Source organism: Arachis ipaensis, chromosome B9 (genome assembly GCF_059453495.1).
Source record: "Arachis ipaensis isolate K30076 ecotype BB chromosome B9, ASM5945349v1, whole genome shotgun sequence".
Taxonomy (NCBI): domain Eukaryota; kingdom Viridiplantae; phylum Streptophyta; class Magnoliopsida; order Fabales; family Fabaceae; genus Arachis; species Arachis ipaensis.
Genome location: NC_142444.1, coordinates 711,656 through 737,416, shown reverse-complemented (window position 1 = coordinate 737,416; position 25,761 = coordinate 711,656). Strand labels below are relative to the sequence as shown.

General features: G+C 32.7%; 2 protein-coding genes across 2 annotated transcripts; both read left to right on the top strand.

Annotated features, from left to right (window-relative positions):
- The first annotated feature begins 464 nt into the window (after positions 1 to 464).
- LOC107645005 (exocyst complex component SEC6) lies at positions 465 to 10,610 on the top strand. Its single transcript, XM_088500504.1, has 26 exons — positions 465 to 638; positions 894 to 1,030; positions 2,038 to 2,076; positions 2,283 to 2,371; positions 2,498 to 2,588; positions 2,958 to 3,047; positions 3,159 to 3,238; positions 4,300 to 4,392; positions 4,954 to 4,980; positions 5,107 to 5,214; positions 5,745 to 5,871; positions 5,983 to 6,027; positions 6,298 to 6,353; positions 6,685 to 6,793; positions 7,148 to 7,288; positions 7,399 to 7,578; positions 7,772 to 7,855; positions 7,963 to 8,049; positions 8,176 to 8,220; positions 8,348 to 8,426; positions 8,846 to 8,915; positions 9,086 to 9,173; positions 9,305 to 9,394; positions 9,532 to 9,648; positions 9,838 to 9,900; positions 10,271 to 10,610. Exons 2-26 carry the CDS (start codon positions 902 to 904, stop codon positions 10,400 to 10,402), a joined length of 2,259 nt encoding a protein of 752 aa, XP_088356630.1. The 5' UTR covers positions 465 to 638; positions 894 to 901; the 3' UTR covers positions 10,403 to 10,610.
- A 6,321-nt stretch (positions 10,611 to 16,931) lies between these two features.
- LOC107645004 (exocyst complex component SEC6) lies at positions 16,932 to 25,226 on the top strand. Its single transcript, XM_016349000.3, has 24 exons — positions 16,932 to 17,304; positions 17,909 to 18,036; positions 18,139 to 18,229; positions 18,347 to 18,436; positions 18,532 to 18,611; positions 18,851 to 18,943; positions 19,068 to 19,094; positions 19,231 to 19,335; positions 20,231 to 20,369; positions 20,501 to 20,545; positions 20,838 to 20,893; positions 21,317 to 21,425; positions 21,703 to 21,843; positions 21,954 to 22,133; positions 22,206 to 22,289; positions 22,394 to 22,480; positions 23,546 to 23,590; positions 23,671 to 23,749; positions 23,909 to 23,978; positions 24,118 to 24,205; positions 24,294 to 24,383; positions 24,478 to 24,594; positions 24,718 to 24,780; positions 24,938 to 25,226. Exons 1-24 carry the CDS (start codon positions 17,176 to 17,178, stop codon positions 25,067 to 25,069), a joined length of 2,268 nt encoding a protein of 755 aa, XP_016204486.1. The 5' UTR covers positions 16,932 to 17,175; the 3' UTR covers positions 25,070 to 25,226.
- Positions 25,227 to 25,761: the final 535 nt, after the last annotated feature.

Genomic DNA, 25,761 nt, shown 5'->3' with positions numbered 1-25,761 from the left:
GTTAAGTATTGTATGAGTTTCTAACTACCAAAAACAAAAAAGTAAGCATTATATATTCTATTTATCCAGTCCCAAAAATTCTCAATTAATTTGTTTCTTTTTCTTTTGGGGTAAATTTCCATTTATTGATTTAGAAGAACATATCATTAAAAAATTGATGATAGTTGTACACCAAAAAAAATTGATAATAGTTTTTTTAATTTTAAAATTATGATACGCATTATAACCGTTTTTTAACTTGTCATTTACTTTTGCATATCATTTTGAAATTAGAGGTGCATTTTTCAAATGTTATTTTTGAGAGAGAATTTTCTATTTTTAGAACTAAAAGGAATTATTTCACTCATTGTCTCATATATGTAAATAGTTAATAAAAAAATTAAAGGAAAAACTGTTTTCTATAAATATTATTTTTTATTACAACCTTTTCTTTTTCTTTAGATTTACATAATATTTCAAATTTCATAATAGTTCAATTCAATGTCTATAAAATTTCCTTACACCTTCTGAAAAAAAATCTAATAATACTTTTCTGTCTATTTTACTTTTCTACAGCATAACTTCTGTATTGCCTCTCTCTCTCTCTCTCTCTCTCTCCGGCAATTGCGCGCAGGTCACCGATCTCCGTTAACGATCAGGTTTTGCATCTTCATACGCTGTTCGAGACTTGTTTGACTTCTTTTGACCACTAATTATCTTGCTGCACTTATTTCTCCTAGCAACACAAAATTCGATACTAACTTTCTTTAACTAACTGAAATCATGTAATTAATTGATTTTGTTCTGTCACAATTCAAGCTCACTTGCAAACTTGAACTCCGTTCGTTTTCTGACTAGTTGAATAGTATATCTTTTCCTTCCTTATTTTGTTTTTTGTTTTTTGAATTTTGCAGAGGCAAAGATGCTGGCGGAGGATCTCGGTGTGGAAGCGAAGGAGGCGGCGGTTCGGGAGGTGGCAAAGCTGCTACCTCTTCCGGAGCTTCTGCAGTCAATCTCTTCCATCAAGGCCGATTACATTTCGCGCCAACAGGTGTCGCTGCTTTTTTATTCCGCTTATTTTATTAGCTTAATTTCATTTGAATAAAATTCGTGTGATCTTGTTGTTGTTGTTGAATGAGCTTTAGATTTAGTGTAATGAAATTTAAGCAACTTCGATTCAGTGAGCTTGGAGTTATGGAATCTACTTAGAACGGGAACTATGGGTTTTCCTATAGTTGGAATAAGTGTTTTATTCTTTAATCTATTGACAATTTGTTTGGTTGTTGCGCAATTGTCAGAGGTTGCAAATGGAGTTAGGGATCTACTTCAAGGTTTTAAGTAGAGGGCGCTGCTGATAGAAAATAGGATTTTAATAGAAGGGGCAGATTTTATGCTTGTCTTGTGTGGGTGTGTAGCTAATTAGTTGTACAGACTACTTTTGAGAAATGTTTCGGCATTGTGGAGGTGTGATGGTCCATACTAGCTGCAATGTAGTTTATGTTCTGTCCTTGAAGGGATGGAATGGGGTGATGGAAAAATGGGATGGATTGTTTCTTGGAGTTTTCCCTTGTTGATTCAGATTTCTTACATGTCAAGAAGGAAAAATGTTTTGCTAGCATTGTCGACCTTCTATTTGTTGCTAACTTTTCTAATAGTGTCACAATGATTGTGATTTACAGCTCTTTAGAAGTTTAAAGTTTAAGAACAGTTAGTACTTTTCACTTTTTTTTTGTATTATTTTGTTTCATCAAATATTAATTTAAGTTTGCAGTTTTTCCACTGTATCACTGATTTCTATCATTGACTTTGTTATGCAATGAATCAGTACATTCCCAAATAATCCAAGTTTTAGTTCAAATACCTTATATACAGCCTGTAGCCTATAATCTATACTTATCTTTTTGTTTTGTATATACTATCTACAATGATATATACATGTTCCATAACATGTGGTGTCAGGTATCTTTTTAGTAATTGGCCTTTCTTGCAACTATTTTGTACACAATTTGAGAGCAGGCATTCCTAGAACTGAGTGTTTCTATTTTTTGTTACTTTCAGGCAAATGATGCGCAACTTAGTACAATGGTTGGAGAGCAGGTAAATTGCCTTTTAATTTTTTGGTATATATATTATTTCTAAACAGTATTATTTTAAACTATCCTAATCTGAATTGTGAGATCTTGTATCATTGTTATGTCTAGCCATCAAACATGTATCCCAGTTTTCTGCTCTTGATATTGGACAATTAAGCTTACCGCACACTCATATTTTTGTGTGCTTTGCATGATAACATTCTTCTGCAGGTTGAGGAGGCCCAGGATGGATTGAAATCACTCTCCCTTTCTGAGCAGAGCATAAATCAGCTTCGTGAAAACTTTGTCTCTATTGAGAAGTATGTTTAAACATGAGACAGACTGAAAATTGTTACGAGTTCTTGGATCATTATATCATTTACTTGCATGAACTTTCATCATTATATCTTTTAATTTGAGCTTATCTTGATTTCGCTGGGCATCAGGTTATGTCAGGAATGCCAAACATTAATTGATAATCATGACCAGATAAAGCTACTTAGCAATGCACGAAATAACTTAAACACAACCTTGAAGGTGATTTTTCTGTCTATAAATTTCTCTATAATTCGTTATTAAATTTAAGGACTCTTAACAATCTAGAGAGTTATTATCTATTACTTCCCATCCCTCTCTGTAATAGTATTTAGCTATTTGTGAGCAAGTATTGCAGTAAGGATTCTGACCCTCAGACTTGTGTTTAACTACATTGTTGCAATGTCCCTCTTGAATACTGCCTTGTTTGAACTTTGTAATTTTGTGGATAGTTCAATATTGGAATGGGATTGATACAGGCATACAGCTTGCATATTTGCAGTCTTTTATCCTGTTTCTGAGTAAACATGACCTCTGCCCACCCTTCATTGTTTTATGGTTTGGCTAACTTCTTGTTTGGATTTCTGATAGGATGTTGAAGGTATGATGTCCATCTCTGATGAGGCAGCGGAAGCTCGAGATTCTTTGAGTGATGACAAAGAAATTGTCAACACTTATGAGGTAAGGCTGGTCTTACATAGAGTTCCAAATATCGTTTCCTCATTAAAAGGGGTAATTCTTGTCCAAATGAATTACATATTAAGTTCTAATATATATATTCTTCCTTAACAGAGGTTAACAGCTTTGGATGGAAAGCGGAGGTTTGCATTAGCAGCTGCAGGATCTCACAAGGAAGAGGTTGGGAGACTAAGGTCTGTTACTTTAGCTTAACTGTGATGTTCGTTATTTGTGTGCATAACTGAATATGAACCCTGGAGGGGCCTTCCACATATTGTGGGACTGAATTGCAACCTGCAAAAGCCCCCCATACATTTATGTAATGACCAACTATTCTTTTCAATAAAAAGAAAAATAATGAAGCCGCTAGTTTACTTTTTCAGTAATATATCTGCTTAGGTTATCCTTTATGCTGTCAATCCTTGGAAAATGGTAGTTTCAGATATATGTTCCAGTGTGCTTCTAGTTTATTGTAGACATTGTTAGTGGCTATTATAAAATATTTAAACGTTTAAGTATGTTTTAGTCACTGTAAATTTGACTTGTTTTGATTTTTTTGTTTGTAATTTTTTTGCTTTTGTTTTACAAGAACAATAATTACAACAACATAGCTTTATCTTACTAGACGGGATCGACTACATGGATCAAACAACACCATTGCTTTTGTTTTGTTCCCTCCTAATTTCCATGATTATGTTTTGTCCTTGTTATTTAGTTTCACTATTAAGTGATTATAGTTATATAAGAATCAAAAGAAAACTCTCAAAAATGTTTGACAGAATCAAAATTAAAATTTTGAACTAAGCGCATATGCTGAAATAGTTATAAAGACTAAAATTAGAATGATGGCGGAAAAAAAAAGAATCAATCAATACCATTTATGCGTCATTGGAGTTGATAAGGAAATAGTGATTCACTCATCATTGAAGTTGTTGTTTATTGATCAGGCCTGCTAATGGTCATTTGTTCTCTTGTATGCAATATAGTTTTGTTAAGCATAAGTTTTCAGTGAAATGAAGGGTTGAGCACTGCCATTGTTTTGGTGCAGTTGAAATGTCTAAATTACTGGTTGTAACTGAGGCGACTATTGATAGATGACTAGTACAATTTTTATTTTATATTTTATATTTTACTTTTGAAAAAAAGATGATTTCTATAAACTTTGACATTTGAGATTAACTGTTTTGTTTCCTCTTCATTTATTTTATGATGTAAGGATATAGTTTTCCACATCTTATTGTTGCATTTGTTTCAGAGAATATTTTGAAGATGTAGATAGAACCTGGGAAACCTTTGAGAAGACACTATGGGGTCACATATCCAATTTCTATAAACTTTCTAAAGAAAGGTTTGTGCCATGTTTTTGAGTAAGAATATCTCTCACTTTTCATTGTATTTCTTGTATTAACATGTTGCCTATTTTTCCAACGAAACTGCATCTCTAAACTTCCATCAACTGAGTGTTACTTGAGGTGTTTTTTTTCTATTGATTCTAAGGTATAACATATTTGATTGTGTTTTGTTTAATTATTTCTTTAGTAGCGTTCACATTTCTATGCACAAGCCTAGGCCAGAAAGGATTTCAAGGGTCTTGTTCACTTTGGCTGAAGTGTAAAATAATGAAATCTTTATTATACTCATTTCTGCATACATAGAATTAGGTCTAATACCTACCTAGTTGTTGTATAATTTTATGGCATGTCTGGTTGTGTTGAATTTGGAGCAGTAGATTGCTATTGTTAAGAAATCATGAAAAAGTAGTTAAAATCAAGTGGCTATAATTTATATTCCATTCATTTAGGACATTTTCCTGCAACGTATTGTTAATTATGTGACATTAGATGCTTTGGTTGTGATATGAGTGACAATTTTCATTTTATTTAATTTATTTATTTTCCCCCTTATCCAGCCCACAGACGTTGGTTCGTGCTTTACGGTATGTAGTTGATCTGCAATTTCAGTTTCATTTTCATTTTGTATTTTTATTCCTCTTTATTCTTTTCATTAGACAGTAGGTTGTATGATACCTAATCTTGTTTTGACTATGTTTTTCATACACTAGGGTTGTTGAAATGCAAGAAATCTACGATCAACAGGTTGCAGAGGAAGCAGCTGAGGCTGAAGGGGATGGTGCAATGGCATCGGTTGCAAATCCTCGTAGGGGTGCTATGTATGTATAATTATTTATTTGGATTGTTCAGATGCACTGTGGTCATTATAATCTGTAATTTGTAATAATTTGGATAACCACCTCTTTATACACAAATACTATTTGCTCAGTTTAGTTGACACTATTTGCTGTGGCATGTTTTCAGAAGTTGTTAGTCTATCTGTCTTAACAATCGGGTGGTTGCCCTTTTACGCCTTTGTGTTATTGTAGGTTTTAGCTTGCACAATTCAGTGTCTTAAGTTTCCTTACAATTTCAAGTTCTTGACCAAAACTTCAGTTCTTTCCTTTTTTTTATTTTTTTCTAAATCACACTTTATGAATATACTTGTGAAACTTTTTCTTTATCTAACATGGCTTCCTTTCTAACACATTGGCCATGTCACTCACCTAACTATGGTGGATGTTTGTCCTCTTGTCTATGGCTTCCACATGTTATTGACTTCACTGTCATGTTCACTTGAGAATAAATGAAGTTCTAGGTTCATTATGGAACAATCCATGGATTTCATGTTAATACCAGAAAATGACAGGACATCTACAACTTTGAAAAAATCAGCACGACAAAGATTGAAGGTTCAAGGTAAAGGTTATAAGGATAAGTGCTATGAGCAAATAAGGAAGACTGTGGAACAACGCTTTAACAAGCTTCTCACTATGGTAGGTCTTACTGATCTACGTTCCCACTGCTCTTGTGTTTGTACGCACACCTGCATACTCTCACGACACTATTCTGTATGGCACTGACTGCCATTCTAACTTATGGATCAGCTTGTATTCGAGGACCTGAAAGCAGCTTTAGAGGAAGCCAGAGCGGTATGTTGCACTAAATTTTAGGCTCGAGTTTCTTTCTGATCCCCCTTTTCTCTTTCCCTTAGACAATTGCAGTTTTTTCTGTCGTTGATTATTTGTTATGTACTAGAGAAATAAGATAACACTTTTTTATTCTGATGAATTTCTTTGAATATTGCATGATTTGTTCACTTTTCACCTTTTTTCTAATGCTGGTTGAAAATGAGTTTGGAGGGAGCTAACATATGTGGCTTCTGATTAGTGATGGAAACTGGTATTTTTTGTGGCATACAGATTGCTGATGAACTTGGAGATGTCTATGACTATGTAGCCCCTTGCTTTCCTCCAAGGTGCGATGTGTGCTGAATCCTTCGTTTTCTTTTGCTTTCTCTGCTTTTAGGCAGGTTTTCTGGTAGCGAATAATCTCATTATAAGATTTTGATGTGCTTCCCACTATGTTTTTATCTGCATCTTGTTATGGCACGTGTTTGTGTATGTTGAATGGTTGTTTATGTATGATTAAAGGATCTTCAAATCGTTTAAGAATATACCTTAATCTTTGTACATGTCGAATGGTTGTTTATCTATGATCAATGGCAAAGAAGGAAGTATTTGTTTGAAGAGGGTTCTTTTTGTGTTCATGTTTTTGTTTCTGCTGAATCTGTTTTTTCTTTCTGGCAGATACGAAATTTTCCAGCTAATGGTAAATCTGTACACCGAGAGATTTATTCAGATGCTAAGGTTGTTTAGTGACAGGGCAACTGAATTGACAAACATTGAGATATTAAAGGTATTTCACCGGAGTTTCTGTTTACATGTATAACATGTTATCATGTACTTAGTGTATCATATTCGTCTTGCGTAAAGGTGAGGAAGTCATTCATTTTCTACCTCAATCGAATTTGGGAAACGAGTTACTAGCTTTCCAGTTTCCAGTTTCTTTCACAAGTTGGTTAAAACCCATAATTAGATCCAATTGGCTTTATAAATTGTGAGGCCGTACTTCAATCTTTTCAGATTTTTGGGCTATATTACTTAGTCCTTGATGATTTCTCTTCTTCTACTGCTCCCTCTATTTTCTTCTCTTCCCTTCTAATTTTTTATGGGGAAAAATACACCATTACCTCTTTTTTTTATCTATCAGGTAACTGGTTGGGTTGTTGAATACCAAGATAATCTCATTGGGCTTGGTGTTGATGAGACTCTTGCCCAAGTGTGCTCTGAGAGTGGTGCCATGGATCCTCTTATGAATTCGTATGTTGAAAGAATGCAAGCTACAACAAGGGTAATCGTGGCTAGCACGTTTCTTCATTTAGCTTGAACATTTTCTCATGTTTTTTTCTTTCGTGAATGTCTTTTTAAACATTAAACAAACTTCTTGTTAATGTTTTTCAGAAATGGTACTTGAATATTTTGGAGGCTGATAAAACACAACCCCCAAAGAAAACAGAAGATGGAAAACTATATACCCCTGCTGCTGTTGATTTATTCAGGATACTTGGGGAGCAAGTACAAATTGTTAGGGATAACAGCACTGATATCATGTTGTACAGAATTGCCTTGGCAACTATTCAGGTCATAGACGTAACCTATGTGCAGTATGTGTTTACATTTTTTCTGAAACTAAACTGTTGAAAATAATAGTTAAAGATGGACAGCACTTGAAAAAGTATTTTTAATCTAGTGCTACAATGTGGTCAAATATCGCTAGGTATAACTGGAAATCCATAAAAGGTTTGTCACAGCTCAAATTTTCTTCTTTTTACAGGTGATGATTGATTTTCAAGCAGCTGAAAAGAAGAGACTCGAAGAACCTGCTTCTGAAATTGGTTTGGAACCTCTCTGTGCTATGGTCAGTGAAACATTTAATTTTTTTACTTCTTGACTTATTATTTCATCACGGGGTTGATTTCATTTGGTAATTATGTTGACATGAGGTTTATTTATCATTGTGTTTAGATTAACAACAATTTGCGCTGCTATGATCTAGCAATGGAGCTAAGTAATAGTACCATAGAAGCCCTTCCACAGAACTACGCTGAGCAGGTTAGGAGCTTTTTTAATTTGTATGCAACGATGGGGACTGATATTGGAAATTAAGAACGGATACCTAGGTTTTTTGTTTTATTTTTTTTTCCTGGACTTTGTTTTGAGTTTTCTGTTACATTTCAGGTTAATTTTGAAGATACTTGTAAGGGTTTTCTCGAGGTTGCCAAGGTATGAGAGATTATGCAATTCTATTTTTAGAATTGCAAGTAAATTACTCCGTTTACCAGTTTGATAAACATCTGATATTTGGAGGAGATTGTGTTTTGATAGTTTAATTGTATTTTTTTCATGATAGGAAGCTGTGCATCAAACGGTTAATGTAATATTTGAAGATCCTGGTGTCCAGGAGTTACTGGTCAAGCTATACCATAGAGGTAAAGTACTGATATCTAGCTAACTTCTAACCATATCAAATTTTACTAGCCATTTCTTCGTCAGAACTTTGGAGATTGATGAGAGGAGTTCTTTTGCGTTAGGAGGATTCCTAATATAATCAGCTCCATTATCTTCTCCCACAATAAATTATTTTAACGTACTGGGCAGAAAGCTTTTTTAAATATTTAAAGTTTGTGTGATAAATATAAATACACATATTTTGTGCCTGATACATGGCTATTTGGATTCATTGCACCCTTGTGTCCAACACTTTCTTGCACTATTCCTCGGGTCAAGGTTTTATCGGGCAGTAAATTTACTTCATTCCCTTTTATATCTCATGAAGTACATGCTTTATACCTTATTTTGATGTTCTTAACAATAAAATTGACTTATCTTTTTTCTGTGGATATATCAGAATGGAGTGAGGGGCAGGTTACAGAGTACCTGGTTGCAACATTTGGCGATTACTTTACTGACGTAAAATTGTCAGTAAATTTTCTAAGCATATTAATCTTGTATTGATAAAATTTTCTGCATGTCCCATATCACTTCTGTCAGATTTCTTTGGTATCCGTAAAGAAATTGGTTATAGAAGCCTAATGCATGAAGCATGGACCCAAATATGGCCTTTCTAAATCATCAGATTTCTTCCCAGGTACATTGAAGATAGATCTTTTCGGAGATTTGTTGAAGCCTGCCTGGAGGAAACAGTGGTTGTTTATGTTGATCATCTTTTAACACAGGTTCTATGTCAATTATTGTTGGTTCTTTTTTTCGTGGACTAAAAATTAAAATGTGCATAATTCTTCAGTAGTAGCTTTTTATTTGTATGACTACATTAAGGAAGAAAATTTACTCATCTTTTTAATTTCAGAAAAACTACATTAAGGAAGAAACTATTGAACGAATGAGGCTAGATGAGGAGGTTATCCTGGACTTTTTTAGGGAACATATCAGTGCTTCTGTAAGTTCTCTTATACTTCTTGTCAGTGATGTATTCTAATGTCAAATTATGAGCGGCAAACATTTTATTTGCTGTAAGTCTTGGTATTACATGTTAAAGCCTCTCACTATAATTTCCCTCACATTATTCTTGATTAGAAAATTGAAAATAGATTGAGTATACTCAGTGATTTGAGGGAACTTGCTTCAGCCGAGAGCCTGGATACGTTCACACTCATCTATAATAATATACTCGAGCATCAACCTGACTGTCCGGTAACATTCTGCCCCAAAATTATTTGATTGATTTATTCAATTTGCTTTCTGGTAGTAGCTCATCTGTTACTAAAACAAGTAAACAAAGTTGCATTACTTAAGTTATTATATATAGTTTTTTCATTTGCTTAGAAAACTTTTGCATGGATATATGATGATTTAAATTGGGTTGCCCTGGTTCTATTGCAGCCTGAAGTTGTTGAGAAACTTGTAGCCCTTAGAGAAGGCATTCCTCGGAAAGATGCTAAGGAGGTAAATAAAATATAGCGTTTAATTATGCTAAAAAATTCTATCCATTTCCATCTTGATGTTCAGAGCATGCCAACGTGGACATTTAATTGTCACCCACAACATCGTTTTAATGGACTGCCATCTTGGCACTTAACTATCCACATGGGAACAATCCAACGGTGTCAAGATGGAAATGCTTATTAAAAGGACTAACATGATTCACATACATAAGTTTACGGACTAATTTGATTTTAAAATATAAAAGAGAAAAATTAAGAACCAACTTGAGTCATGAGTGATTGATAATATATTTATCAAAGCTGGCCGAAGAAAATTTATGTTGATTTTGAAATGTTCAATGTTTATGAATGATGTTTTTCTTGTTAATCAGGTGGTACAAGAATGCAAAGAGATATATGAAAATTCTCTTATTGATGGAAGACCTCCAAAGGCGGGTTTTGTTTTCCCACGGGTGAAGTGCTTAACACAATCTAGGGGAGGCATTTGGCGTAAACTCACTTGAAGTGCAGTTCCATCCACTTGTTTACGTAGTTTTTTTCTTTTAAAATGTGTTTTTTACCATTTTCCATTTCACTTGTATATGTGGTGTTGGCATTTTCGCTTCGAATCCAGACAGTGTAGAAGTTAGGAAAGTAAAATTGGTGAAGGTCTAATCGCTTTTATATCAAAATAATGAGACTTTACATGATATAAAAGTTACCGATATGACATTTTCCGTGGTCTTATTCTAATTTTTGCTTTATTATATTTATTTAATTTTTTGTTACAGATATGACATCCTCTCTGATCCCCAATAAAGTCGAGTTTTTCTTTTAATTGCTTCCAGTGATTTTAGCAGATAATTGAATAATTTAGCTTAAATAGATGAAATCTTGAATTATATTTGCTCATGTGCGACCATAATGTGGTAAATTAACAAAGTTATACACGACTTTGAATAGGGCCAAAAGATGACACAATATAGTTAGTGTTGAGAAACGAGTGCTTGTTATAATTTTTTTTTCAAAGATATAAGATTATATTTTATTAATTATTGAAAAATAAAATACAAGCTAATAAGTTATAGTTCAAGTGGCATAGTCTCCTTATACTCAATTAAGAGGTTGCGGGTTCGAGTCTCTTATCTTTGGTAAAAAAAATAAATAAATAAAAATAAAATACAAAAAAATTTAAAAATAGGACAGCATAATAAAAAGTGAAAATTTTTTAAAATAATACACTGAAAGTATTTATCTAACAGTGCATGATCAAAAAACGAAAAAAAATCCTAAAGAAAAAACAATATAGTTAGTGTTAAAAAAAGAGTGCTTGTTATAATTTGAAAGAACGAATAATTAATTTTACATACAGATTTGATTCGCAATAAAATTAAACAAATATTTTAATATTTTAATGAAATAAAAAAAAAGTCAAAGATTTTATATATCTTTCAATAACCAAGTTTTAAAATTTAGATATTTTTTAATTATTAATGATAACATATTAAAAAATGTTTATTTTGTCATGAATCAATTAAAATTAAACACAAATAGCAGTAAAAGATTTCATATATATTTTAATAACAAACTTCAAATTTTGAACTTTTTTGTATCACATCTATCTACAAGGATTATATTTCAATCTTCAATCATACAGCAGAAATCTATCTTAATTTAGACAATTATATTATAGTTATCAAAGCAAGAACGGTTTTAAATTGACTAAATTTTTTATTTTCATCTATCTATATATATAACTTAGCTAAACTTTTTTAGTGCAACACTTTCTTTTTCCATAAAATGCTATTTGTACACCAAAATCAGCCACTAAAATCAGCCACCAATATATTTGTGTATAAATACACGTGTGGTTTAATTTATTTTTATAGTGTATTTATATTCCAATATATATTTTATAGATTTGGTGACTGATTTTGGTATATACCTAGCATAACCCAATTAGTATATGCAGAGTCCTGTGTCAATTGACATAGCTCGAGTCTAACGTACACATCATGGGTGAGGTTGATCAATGGGCAAGCATACATCAAAATATGTTGAACCAAATTACAAAGCGACTCTATTCATATGATGACTACCTTCAACTTCGATTGGTTTGCAAGCAATGGAACTTCAAACTTCCAAAGATCCCCAATGGCATCTGCTATTACCTATTGGTGGCACTCCTACTGCTAAAGAACCTTTCAAAGCTGGTGAGGACGTCTACCATATCACGCAATTATCTAACATTGATGAAGAATCTGTTGACACTTCTAGTCTCAACGAGAAGGGAATTTACCATCTCAAACTGGCAGATCTGCAATACAATCTTATCCGTGGTTCTTGTCATGGATGGCTAATAATTGTATCCATATACGAAGGCACTATCCGAATGCTAAATCCATTGACGAAGGTTTACTTGGATCTTCCTCCAATCTCAACTCTACCAGATGTAATTGATGACGGAGATGAATGTACTTTCTACATTGGACCCTGCAAGGTCGAATGAGGACATCATTGCTGCAAATAAATTTCTAATTTGGAAGGTTGTTATAAATTCAGCTCCTATTAATGACAATAACAATGATTTTATGGCTGTGGCTATATATGGAGCTTGTAGTTTGGCTTTTTACAAGACGAATAACAAGAGATGGCTCAAATTACCAACAAGTGCCGATGCAACTACATACTTTCGAGATGTTATATTTTTTCAAGAGAAGATATATGCAGTAGATGATGATGGTCAGCTATACGAGTTTGATACAAAGACAAAGGCAGGCCCGTGGGAATAATTCATGAAGCCGCGCCTCCATCTGATGTTGTCACTCTAGGAGAAATCTCCAATCTTAAATATCTGATTGGTTGTGCTGATGGAAGTTTATTGATGGTGGTAAGACTTCTTCGTAATTTGATGGAGCATGATGAGAAGCGTTCCTATGAGACTTACCCAAAAAATATTTTAATGGGCCCAAGTCTTTAATTTGGAAGTGTTGGTGCAAAATAGACTTAATGGCAGCAAGTTCAGAAATGGAATTACCAGTGAGAACAATGTCATCAACATAGACTAAAAGGATAGAAATTTGATCATCAATGAATTTGACAAATAAACTATAATCAGATGAGGTCTGCTGATATCCATGAGATAGCAAAAGTTGAGAAAGTTTCTCATACCACATACGACTAGATTGTCGTAAACCATACAGTGACTTTAGTAGCTTACAACATTGATTCGGTTGAGGAGATATAAATCCGGGTGGCAGAGTCATATAAACATCCTCAGAAAGATTCTCATGTAAGAAAGCATTATTGACATCCAACTGATGTATAGGCCAATGCTTCATAGAGGCCAATGCCAAAACTAATCTAATAGTGGCAGGCTTGACAACAGGAAAGAAAGTTTTCAAGAAATCAACACATTCAGTTTGAGTGAACCCTTTAGCCACAAGGCGTGCTTTATATTGATCAACTGAACCATCAGGCTTACGTTTGATGCGATAGACCCATTTACAGCCAACCGGCTTAACCCCTGCAGGGCAATCAACAAGACGCCAAGTTTTGTTCAGCTCAAGAGCATCCAACTCATCTTTCATAGCACTACGCCAATTGGAGTGTTGATTGGCGTCCTTAAAAGACTTTGGCTCAATGTCAGAATGTAGAGATAAAAGAAACTTTTTATGTGAAGATGAAAGAGAAGAAAAAGACATGACTGAAGACAAATGATACTTGCACTTTGAGGGAGATTGATTTGTAGAGATGAGAGAGGAATTACACAAGTAATCAGAGAGATATGCTGGAGGTCGGTGAGGCCGGTCGGAATAACGAGGATGGGGTTGCTCAGGTGGTGAAGAAGGTGACGGGGGATGAGAAGGTGATGGTGGACTGGTGTCTAATGTTGAAAGTGATTCGGTGGTCATGGGTTCAACTTGGTTAGGAAACGATAGTGAGGAAGAAGGAGAGGTTGTTGGAGAAAATAAAGAACTAGGTGGAGTTGGGTCAATGGGTATAGGTGAGGGTTCAACTGGAAGACTAACTGAATCTTGTTTTTGAGAAGGTGTGTTTGGCAATGTTGGGCTGAGTGTCTAAAATTGGACATTTTTTGTGACTAAGGACAAGATCTTTTCATAAAAAATTACGTTTCTAGAAATCTCAATTCTTTTATCTTCTAAAACATAAACAATATACCCTTTAAAACTATATTGAAAGCCAATAAATACAGTCTTTTTGGCTCTTGGATCAAATTTTGATCTGTTTGCCATTTGGGTAGAAACAAAACATAAGCATCCAAAAACTTTAATGTCATGATAATTTGGTGGATGATTGAATAAAATCTCAAATGGTGTTTTAAAATTAATTGCAGATGATGGAACTCTATTAAGTAAATAAATAGCATGTCTAACAGCATAAGACCAAAAAGATGATGGTAAATTAGATTGAAACATAAGAGCACGAGCTATATTCAAAATATGTTGATGCTTGTGTTCTACCCTTCCATTTTGTTGAGGAGTTTCAACACACAACTACGTTGATGAATAATGCCCTTTGAAGCATAAAAATCAGGTAAAATAAATTCTGGTCCATTATCGGAACGAATAGTTTTAACTTTGGAGTTGAATTGTGTTTCAATTAAAGTAATAAAATTTTTTATTTGATTTTGTACTTCTCCTTTTGATTTTAATATAGTAACCCATGTAAAACGGCTAAAATCATCAACAATAGTAAAAAAATATTTATGATTATGAATAGAGTTTTGTCAAAACGGACCCCAAATATCAAAGTATAATAAATCAAAACTTGCATTGGCTTTGTTAAAACTTTGAGAAAATGAAAGTTTCTTTTGTTTAGAAAGATGACAAATGTCACAAGCCTCGTCATGATGCATAGAGATAAAAGGAAATTGTTTATGTAAATAATTAAGTCTTTGCCCAGAAAGGTGTCCTAAACGAAAATGTCATATATTGGAAGGTGTAATGGGTGGAGATTGGATAGAATTTATGGAGTGTGTAGTAGATGAATTTTTACCGAAATTGGGTTCAAAGACATATAATCCCTCTCTCATTCTGGCCAAATCAATTGTCCCCAAATTGTTGCTCTATAGAGTGCAAGAAGAAGATGAAAAAGTGAGTTCACATATGAGTGCTGAAGTAATTTTTGAAACAGAGATAATATTAAAGTTGAAATAAGGTAAATAAAGAACATCATGAAGAACCAAGGATGGTGAAAATTGAACGATGCCTTTATAAGAAACAGTAGTTCGAGAACCATTTGGTAAATGAACAATAATAGGAGAAATTTGTGTGTAAGAAATAAACCAAGACAAATTTGATACAATGTGATCTGTGGCACCAGAATCAATGATCCAAGTATTCAAGAATGAATCTCGATTTGAAGAACTGTTAACGGTAGAAAAGGTATTGAAAGAACAAAGATAATGAGTAGTTGGACTTGGCAAAAGCTCAAGTTGGTTTGAAAGACGAGCTTCTTCATTGAAAGGAAGTACCATGAAAGAAAAGTGTTGGGCTGACGAAAGGTCCAAAAGAGGCTCCGGATGAAGTTGCTGGTGTGCCCTTTCTCCTTGATCCATGGATGTCAGCAGAGCTCAAGAGGAGCTCTGATACCATAATAAAATTGTGAAAGAATGAGAAAATAAAAGAATTGTGAAAAAGAAAAGATGAGATTTTATTGATTGTTGATTGAATGAATTATAAATTATGAAGGTAAAACTAAGTATATATAGAGTATTGGCCTATGAAAGATAAAAGTAGATAAAGATAAGATAAAGATAAAGATAATTATAAGATAAGATAAAGACTAAATTATAATTTAATTTGTATATTCTGTTGAGCTGAATTTGTGGGCCGTGAGACGTTTGTCATGGACTAAGGTGGAAGAGTGGTTTAATAACTATCAAATTCGATATTTATAAATTGGAGAAAAATGCAAACACATGGTCAAGAATAACTAGTTTGGGAAATTCCGTATTGGTAATTGGATTCAATGCTTCTGTTCAAATGTTGGCTGATAATTTTTTAAATTGCAAAGGAAATCAGATCTTCTTTACCGATAATTTTGTTGAAGACCAATCATTAGACGTTGTTTACTATTATAACATTGGCATCTTCAATTTGGAAGATGAGAGTTGTCAAACAGTATTGTCAGATGTCAACTTGTCCTCCTGTTTGAATATTACTTTAGCTTAGAATTTTTTCCTTTTTATCCTTAGATTCTTAATTTGTATTTTTAAAAAGTATTGTGTTTAGATCATTTTGCAAACTGTATTAAATCTTTATTTCTTCCTTTCATCAAGCCATGTTTATTTCCTTTTATTATTAGCAATTTAGCATGCAAGTTTGATATACAAAGGTGAAATACTGACATTATTTTAATCAAATATTACTTATTTGTTTGCATATTTATATTCTTCACTCTTCTATCTTTGGAGGTTTTCTTATAAACTATAAAAGATTTTATTATGAGAAATGTTAAAGCGCTATTAGAATTTATTATTTTTGACCATCAATTAGCTATCAATATTTAAAAATGAATTAAAGTATCTTGTTAGATTACTAAATTAAAGAAATTGAATTGATTGTTTATTTGTTCAGTATATATTGGGTGATAAACTCTTAAAACATTATAACATATGATGTTCTTACAATATTTTCAAGTTTTTTTTTTTTTTTTGATATAATTGTGTTTATCAATTATATATTATTTTTATCACTTATATATCATATTTTTCTAATAATTTATACTTTTTAATATTATTTAGCTATATTATTTGGAAAACTGAATTACTAGATTTCCAGTTTGTGCATCTTACATAATGTGATGAAATGTGGCAAATACTTTATTAATGTATTAATATAAGGGATCAATATTTCTAAATTCTAATAGTAACACTACAAAAAAGTTACATTTACCAAAGCTAGCCGAAGGAAAAAAAATGATAATTAAATCTTGGCTTTTCCACTTAACAGTTAACACAGATTCTTCACACCTTGAATTTTTTTTTTTTTTTTAGTATATAAATAATCAAATTCTAAAACTATAAACGTTTTGGACTAATGTAACTAACTATACACATGTTCAGTACTCTCCTAGCTAACTTCTCTCTCTCTCTCTCTCTCTTCGAAGCATTCATTGAATTCTTCTCCAAACAACAATTTGGTTTATCGCGTTTGCATCTTCATGCGCTTATCATATTCATGCTCGATTTCACCGGAACAATTCCGTAAGAGAGTATTATTTTCTTCTTCCTTTCTTTTTCTTCTGTTTTTGGAAACTTCTATCGGCGAAGATGATGGCGGAGGATCTCGGTGTGGAAGCTAAGGAGGCGGCTATTCGCGAGGTGGCGAAGCTGCTATCTCTTCCGGAGCAGCTGATCTCAATCTCTTCCATCAAGGCCGATTACATTTCGCGCCAACAGGTATCATCACTTTATGGTTCCATTCAATCTTACCAGCTTTATTGAATTTAACTTTCATGTTTTCGTTATTGTTAGTGTTTTAGTTTATATATGTATAGGAAAATAGATTTTATTGCGTTGATAACTTTTCTACCCAATGTTATGGTAATTATGATTTAAGCAATTAATTAGTCTGAAGTTGGTATGTAAAATATTTTGTGTGAAAAGTAAACTTATGGCGTTTATGAATTGTGAATTGATACTCACGAATTGGTATGCGTTGCGTCACCTAATTTGTGAATTTATATAACTATGGTTCAACTAATATATTTCTTTTGTGTAGTGGTACTTTCACCTAGTTTTTGTATATTTTTGTTTTTATTAATTTAAGTTAATGCAGTTTTACACTCTGTCACTGATTTCTATCATCAACTTGGTTATGAAATGAACCAGTGCTTGTTCTAGTTGATCCGAGTTTTCTTACTGTGATATGTACTTACTTTTTATGTACTGTATTTACAGTGACATTCACAATTGTTTGCTGTGTTTGTGTATCTTTTTTAATTTTTCACTTATTATCTTGCAAATATTTGTACTGAGTGTTTCTATTTTCTCTTACTTTCAGGCCAATGATGCACAGCTTAGTACCATGGTTGTAGAGCAGGTTGAAAAGGCCCAGTCTGGACTGAAATCACTCTCTCGTTCAGAGCAGACCACCACTCAGCTTCGTGAAAACTTTGTCAACATTGAAAAGTATGTTAAAATAATGAGAACTGAAATTTATTTTCTCTTACATGAACTAGCATGATTATATCTTTCAGTTTGAGCTTATTTTGATTTTTGCCGATGCATCAGGTTATGTCTGGAATGCCAAACATTAATCGAGAACCATGACCAGATAAAGCTACTTTCCCATGCAAGAAATAACTTAAACACAACCCTGAAGGTGATTTTTCTGTCTTTAATGTTAGAATGCGATTAATGCAGCCCGCATATTTGCCGTTTTTATCCTGTTTGGATTGGTTTATGGTTTTGGCTAACTTCTCGTTTGGATTTCCAATAGGATGTTGGAGGTATGATGTCCATCTCTGTTGAGGCTGCTGCAGCTCGGGATTCTCTGACTAATGACAAAGAAATTGTGCACACTTATGAGGTAAGGGTGGTCTTACTTGAAATACTGTTTCCTAATTAAAAATGGTAATCCTTGTATTCTCATTTGAATCCTTATCCTGTGTTTCATCTGAACAGAGGTTAACAGCTTTGGATGGAAAGCGGAGATTTGCTCTTGCAGCTGCAGGATCTCACAAGGAAGAGGCTGGGAGACTAAGGTCCATCACTTTAAGTAATATGCGTTACCTATTTAAATTCCGTAGGGGCCGACCACAGATTTTGAGATAAATTCCATCCTTTAAGCCATTTCAATCCTTGGAAATCTTTTAGTTTCTTGCAGCTATTTTATGGTGGACATTGTGATTCTTGTTTTGTTTCCTTGACCAATCATTTTGTACTGTAGGGATAAGAATCTACTTTCCCACATCTTATTTCTGTATTTGTTTGATTGTTTCAGAGAATATTTTGAAGATGTAGATAGGACCTGGGAAACCTTTGAGAAGACACTATGGGGTCACATATCCAATTTCGTTGCACTTTCTAAACAAAGGTTTATGCCATGATTTGGTTATGAATATATCTAACTTTTCATCATAATTAACAATTTTAACATTGCCCATTTTTGCTTTGGTAGTGATATGATTCACTGTTTTTCATTTTTTTTTCTTATGCAGCCCACAGACTTTGGTCCGTGCTTTAAGGTGTGTAGTTGATCTACAATTTCATTTTCCTTCCCATTTTATAGTTTTCTTTTTCTCTTTATTCCTTTCATCTTTTCACTAGACAGGACGTTACACGATGCATACTCTTATTTCAACTTTGATTTTCCCATACTAGAGTTGTTGAAATGCAAGAAATCCACGATCAACAGGTTGCAGAGGAAGTAGCTGAGGCTGAAGGGGAGGATATGGTATCGGCTCCAAATCTTCGTAGGAGTGCTACGTATGTTGTAATATTTAAAATTTATTTACATTGTTGAGATACATTGTGATCATGATAATCCATAATCCATAATAATAACAACCGGAATAACAACCCTATTTGCCATCTTGATGTATGATTAGTTTAGTTAGTGTTACTTGCCATGACATGTTTTCAGAAACTGCTAGTTACACTGTCTTCAACAGTTGGATGGTTGCCCCATTTCCCCTTTGTGTTGTTATTAAATTAGCATGTACAAAACATTCTCTTATTTTCCTTACAATTTTCTTAAATTTAAGTTCTTGTTTTAAAATGTTTACATAATCTTGTTCTTGATATCAACTATAATTCTTTTTATTTTTCATTATATATACATATAAAAATTTAAGTAAATTTTACACTGTTGAATAACTTTTTATTGAAATAATGTTTTACAAAACTCACCATTGGTTTAGAAGCTTATATATTGTAAAACAAGTCTATAAAATTTCATATCAATGTAAAATCATTTGACTTAATTTTTATAGATTAAAATTGATGGTAATATAAAAGATTGAAACGTACAGGAATATGAGTTGCTAGATTAGAGTATTAACGATGTTCAAGTTTTACAGAATTTGGTATAAATGATCTTCGTTATAGGTGAACGTAATTCAACGTTTGATAGATAAAATTCTATTTTTATAGACTCTATAAGCAACCTAACTTTCCTTGTGGTATTTGATCTTAACTCATATAACTCATATACATATGTCTCTGTGTGTGTTATATGGCTTCTCTATGATTTTCACTCACAAACTCGAATCATATTATTCATGCAATGCCCAACATGGAACATCAATTTTGATAAGAAACAAAGTTCCAGGCACAGTATTGAACAATCCATGATTATTATGTTAATGCAAACAAATGACAGGAGAGCTGGAAATGCCACAGCTTCTTCAGAAAATTCAACACAGCAAAAATTGAAGGTTCAAGGAAAAGGCTTTAAGGATAAGTGCTATGAGCAATTAAGGAAGACTGCGGAACAGCGCTTTAACAAGCTTCTCACTAAGGTAGGTCTTACTGATCTACATGCTCTCTGCACTATCAAGAATCTACCTACTTCTATTCTCATGCACACACCTGCAAAGTTTCACTGTACAATTAGGTATGGCACTGACCGTTGATTTAATATACGAATCAGCTTGTATTTGAGGACCTGAAAGCAGCTATAGAGGAAGCGAAAGTGGTACGTTGCAATAAATTTTAAGCTTGAGTGTCTTACTTTTTATTTTCATTTCATCCTTTTCTCAAGCCCTCAGCCAATTGTTGTTTTTCATTGTTAGATTGTTTATAATGCATGCTAATATTTGTGTACTTGAGAAATCAGATGACACTTTCTTTAAACTTTTTAGTCTAATGAATTCTGTGAATATTTTATGATGCGTTTACCTTTTATATAATGATGGTTGATAATGAATTTGGAGCGGGTTAGCTTTAATGGCTCCTGATTGGTGATAGAAACTCGTTTTTGGCTACAGATTTCAGATGAACTTGGAGATATATATGACTACGTAGCTCCCTGTTTCCCCCCAAGGTTTGATACTTATTTAGTATTTTCTTTTTTTTCGTCGATAACCTTCTGCCAGTGAATATTCTCGTTACAATTTTCAGATGTGCTCGCCACTGATTTTTTCTCCTGTGTATATTGAATGGTTGTTTAGTATCATCAAAGGTTCTTTCAATCTTCTAAATTTTCTGTTGAGAGTGTTGAGCTAACCTGGTGTGGCAAGGCTTAGTAACTGTTGATGCTGGTAAATAGAAAGTGAGGCAATAAAAGTCATGAGATATTAGAGAGAACACTCTATTTCACATTACAAGTTGTATGTGTAACGTGTGTTAGAATTTATCTCTGGAAAACTGGCACATTTCACTTCATTTAAGGTCACATTTGTTGTAGTGGGGTTATTTTTTGTGTTGAAGTTTTAGTTTCCTCTTAATCCGATTTTCATTGTGGCAGATACGAAATTTTCCAACTAATGGTAAATCTATACACCGAGAGATTTGTTCAGATGCTAAGGTTGCTTAGTGACAGGGCGAATGAGTTGACAAATATAGAGATATTAAAGGTATTTCACTGTTAGTGTATCAGATTCGTCTTCATAAGTGGGAGACAGCAATGCATTCTCTATCTATGTAGAATTTAGGAAACTGAGTTACTAGTTTCCAAGTTTGTCCATATTACATAATATGTTAGAATGTGACAAATGTTACATGTTATGCGCTATATTTTAAGGTATAGGTACTAATATCCAATACTACAAGCTTTCCAGATCTTTGCTATCATTTATGCTCCTCTACCAGTCTCTCTATGTTCTTCTCTTCTCATTTAATTTTGTTGATCAGGTAACTGGTTGGGTGATGGAATACCAAGAGCATCTCATTGCACTTGGTGTTGATGAGACTCTATCCCAAGTGTGCTCTGAGAGTGGTGCCTTGGATCCTCTTATGGACTCCTATGTTGAAAGAATGCACGCTACAACAAAGGTAATCATGGATACCATGTTTCTGCATTTAGCTTGGGCATTCTCCTTTTGTTCCATGGATGTGTTCTTCATCATGCATAACATTAAGATTTTTACTTAATGTGTTTTCAGAAATGGTACTTGAATATTTTGGAGGCTGATAAAACACAACCCCCAAAGAGAACCGAAGATGGAAAGCTATATACCCCAGCTGCTGTTGATTTATTCAGGATACTTGCTGAGCAAGTACAAATTGTTAGGGATAACAGTACTGATGTCATGTTATACAGAATTGCCTTGGCAACCATTCAGGTAATAGATGTAACTTATGTGCATCATGCATTTATCTTTTCCCTTGTAGCTCAAATTTTATTCATTTTGCAGGTGATGAGTGATTTTCAAGCTGCTGAAATGAAGAGACTTGAAGAACCTGCCCCTGATATTGGTCTGGCACCTCTCTGTGCTATGGTTAGTGTAATTTTTAATTTACTTCTTGACTCATTATTTCATCATGGTGTTGATTTCAATTGATAATTATGTTTACACAAGCTTCAATTTAACCTTTTGTTTAGATTAACAACAATTTGCGCTGTCATGATCTTGCAATGGAGCTAGGTAATAGTACTATAGAAGCCCTTCCAGAGATCTATGCTGACCAGGTTAGGAGCTTTGTTACTCAGTATATCAACTTCCGGCCTTATATCTATCTATTTTTATTATATAAAAGTTGATACCAAGATATTTTGAGATAAGTTTATGAGATATAGTTTACTTGCCATTGTGCCATGTCAATTATATATATATATATATATATATATATATATATATATATAAAAGTTGATACTCATAAGTTGAATAGGTGACATTTATTAAGAAAACTTTCTTATATTATAAATTTTTTTACAAAAAAAAAAACATTCTATTACTCAATACCCATAATTAATTAAATTTACTACAAATCATTAAGCATTTTAATTATAAAGTAACGGTTAAATGCAACTAACATCTATATAATAATAATAATAATAATAATAATAATAATAATGTTTATGTATAAATATTTAAATTGCGTATTGTTATGGTCTACTTATATATATAATCAACAACACTCTTACTACTATTACAATATTACTTCATCGATCTCATAATCTCTCACACAAATCGTCAAAAACCTCTAGAACCACTTTTAACTTTGGCACAAGATCAAAATCACAACACAGAGCATCATTTAGCAAACATACCAATATTTGTATTTGTTTTATAAGTTTGTTTAGTGCTATATGTACAAATTAAACAAATACAACAATACTAAAAAGATAGCTAAAAAATTACATATGACAAACTTTGTTATTTATTTTTAATTATGATTATGTAACAATACAGGGATTCTCTCTTTATGTGATTGTGCAAAAAAATACAATTTATAAATTTAAACATTTGCTAAAGTAAATACTTTAATATATATAAAATATAGATTGCTAAATCAGTTTTTATTATAATTTATTAGGATACAATTCTTTGTTTTAAGCGTTATATAGATTATTTTATAACTAATTATAAAATAAAAATGTATCTATTATTTTTAATTATCTAAAAAATTATGAACGAAAAATTTATAATATTAGTTTTTGCGCATTGTGCGAGTCTAAATCTAGTTGGAAATTAAGAGAAAAAATACCATTTTTTTGTTGGACCATATTCTCTTATTTTTGGTTTCATTTCAGGTTAATTTTGAAGATACTTGTAAGGGTTTTCTTCAAGTTGCCAAGGTATGTGAGAGCATGCATATTTTTTAATTCTATTATTTTTTTGGTTAAATCTTCATATCTTGCTTCTAATTTCATGTCAGGAAGCTTTGCATCAAACTGTCACCGTAATAATTTTAGATCCTGGTAACCAGGAGTTATTGTCCAAGCTATACCATCCAGGTAAAGCATCATCATCTAGCTTGTAAACGGTAACAGTTTTTAAGTAATTGGCTATTTGGACTCGTTGCACCCTTGTTGCTCATTAAGCATATTCCTTTGCACCTTATTTAATGTTCTTAATAAGATATTGATTTAGTCATTTTTCCGTCCATAAATCAGAATGGAGTGAGGGTCTTGTTACAGAGTACTTGCTTGCAACATATGAAGATTATTTTAAAGAAGTAAAAGAGTGAGCAAATTTTCTGATCATAGTAGTTTTGTATTGTTAATTTTCTCCAAATTTTCAATATCACCTCTCTCTCAAGCTTTCTTCGGCACGGGTCAAGAAACTGGTAACTTGAAAACTTATAACTTGCTGTATATCCAAGGTACATTGAAGACAGATCTTATAAGAGATTGGTTGAACACTGCCTGGAGGAAACAGTGGTTATTTATGTTGATCAGCTCTTATCACAGGTTCTGATGTAAATAATTGTTGATTCTTTTCTGTGGACTTAATTGTGCATACATTATTCAGTAAGACAATCTGTCACGATAATTTCAGAAAAACTACATTAAGGAAGAAACCATTGAAAGAATGAAACTAGATGAGGAGGTTATCATGGACTACTTTAAGACCGAAATCAATGTTTCTGTAAGTTCTCTTGATATTTCTTATAAGTTCTGTGTTCTAATATGAAAATTATGCCAAAGCTTCTTACTATAATTCCTTTGAAATTGTTTATTAGAAAATTGAAAATAGATTAAGAATACTCAAAGATTTGCGAGATCTTGCTTCAGCTACTAGTCTGGATTACTTCACACTCAACTATTCTAATATACTTGAGCATCAACCCGACTGCCCGGTAATCTGCCCAAAATTATTTCATCAATAGCTTATTCTATAATAGCTGATTTCATTATGCAATTGAGAGTAGAATTAACTGATACAAGGATTATGATGAATGTGTTCTTATCTGCTACTGCAGCCTGAAGTTGTTGAGAAAATTGTAGCCTTACGCGAAGGCATTCCACGGAAAGATGCCAAGGAGGTAAATAACATTCAGCATGTTATTTTGCTCAAGTCTAACATTGAAATCAAGAAATATCTTAAGATATTTTGAATACAGATAGTACATATTAGACTTTAATCTTTTGGGATAAATAATTTCATGATACAAATTTACGATGTTTCTTTGTTAATCTCAGGTGATACAAGAGTGCAAAGAGATGTACGAAAATTCGCTTGTTGATGGAAAACCTCGAAAGAGAGGTTTTGTTTTCTCAAGATTGAAGTGCTTACAAGTTAAGTCGGGAGGCATTTGGCGAAAACTCACTTGAACTATCATTGCATTCACTTGTTCATGTCGCTATTTGTTTTGTATATGGCCTCTTTATGGCGTTTCATTCATTCTTTCTTTATTTGGTAGAAATTCCTGTTATTTAAAAATATTATAAATACTGATTATTGTATATTATGTTAAAATACTTATTCTTATTTTTTTTGTTTTAATTTTCGTTTGAATTTGGTGAAAAGAACTAAAAAGGTGGTGGAAGAGACTAAGAGAGGGCACAATTGATGAAGTGTGCTAATGATGAAGAATTTTTTTGTTAAAATATCGAAGATAACACATTTAAAAAGTTTCATTGTATCAAATCACCAAAATAAAAAATTACGTCTGGTCCATTTTGTTTTACCAAGTACATTACATAGACCTACTGATACTTTATTCACGTATATGTTCTTTAGTGGTTATAGTCTATATAGCTCCAATTGAAAAGATTAAAAGAATGAAGAGTATGCTATTCGGGATATATTATATATTGTTAATGCTATATATTATATATTGTTAATGCTATGGTACTTAAAAAGTGGTACCTACTTACTAAAAAAATTAAAAATTAATATTTGATTTAAAAGATATAAAAATAAATAATTTTTAAAAAATCAAAACTTACTACAAAATGTAAATTAGACAAAATTTAGGTACCAACTCTCAAAAACTATAGAATTGGTCAATATATAAATAGAC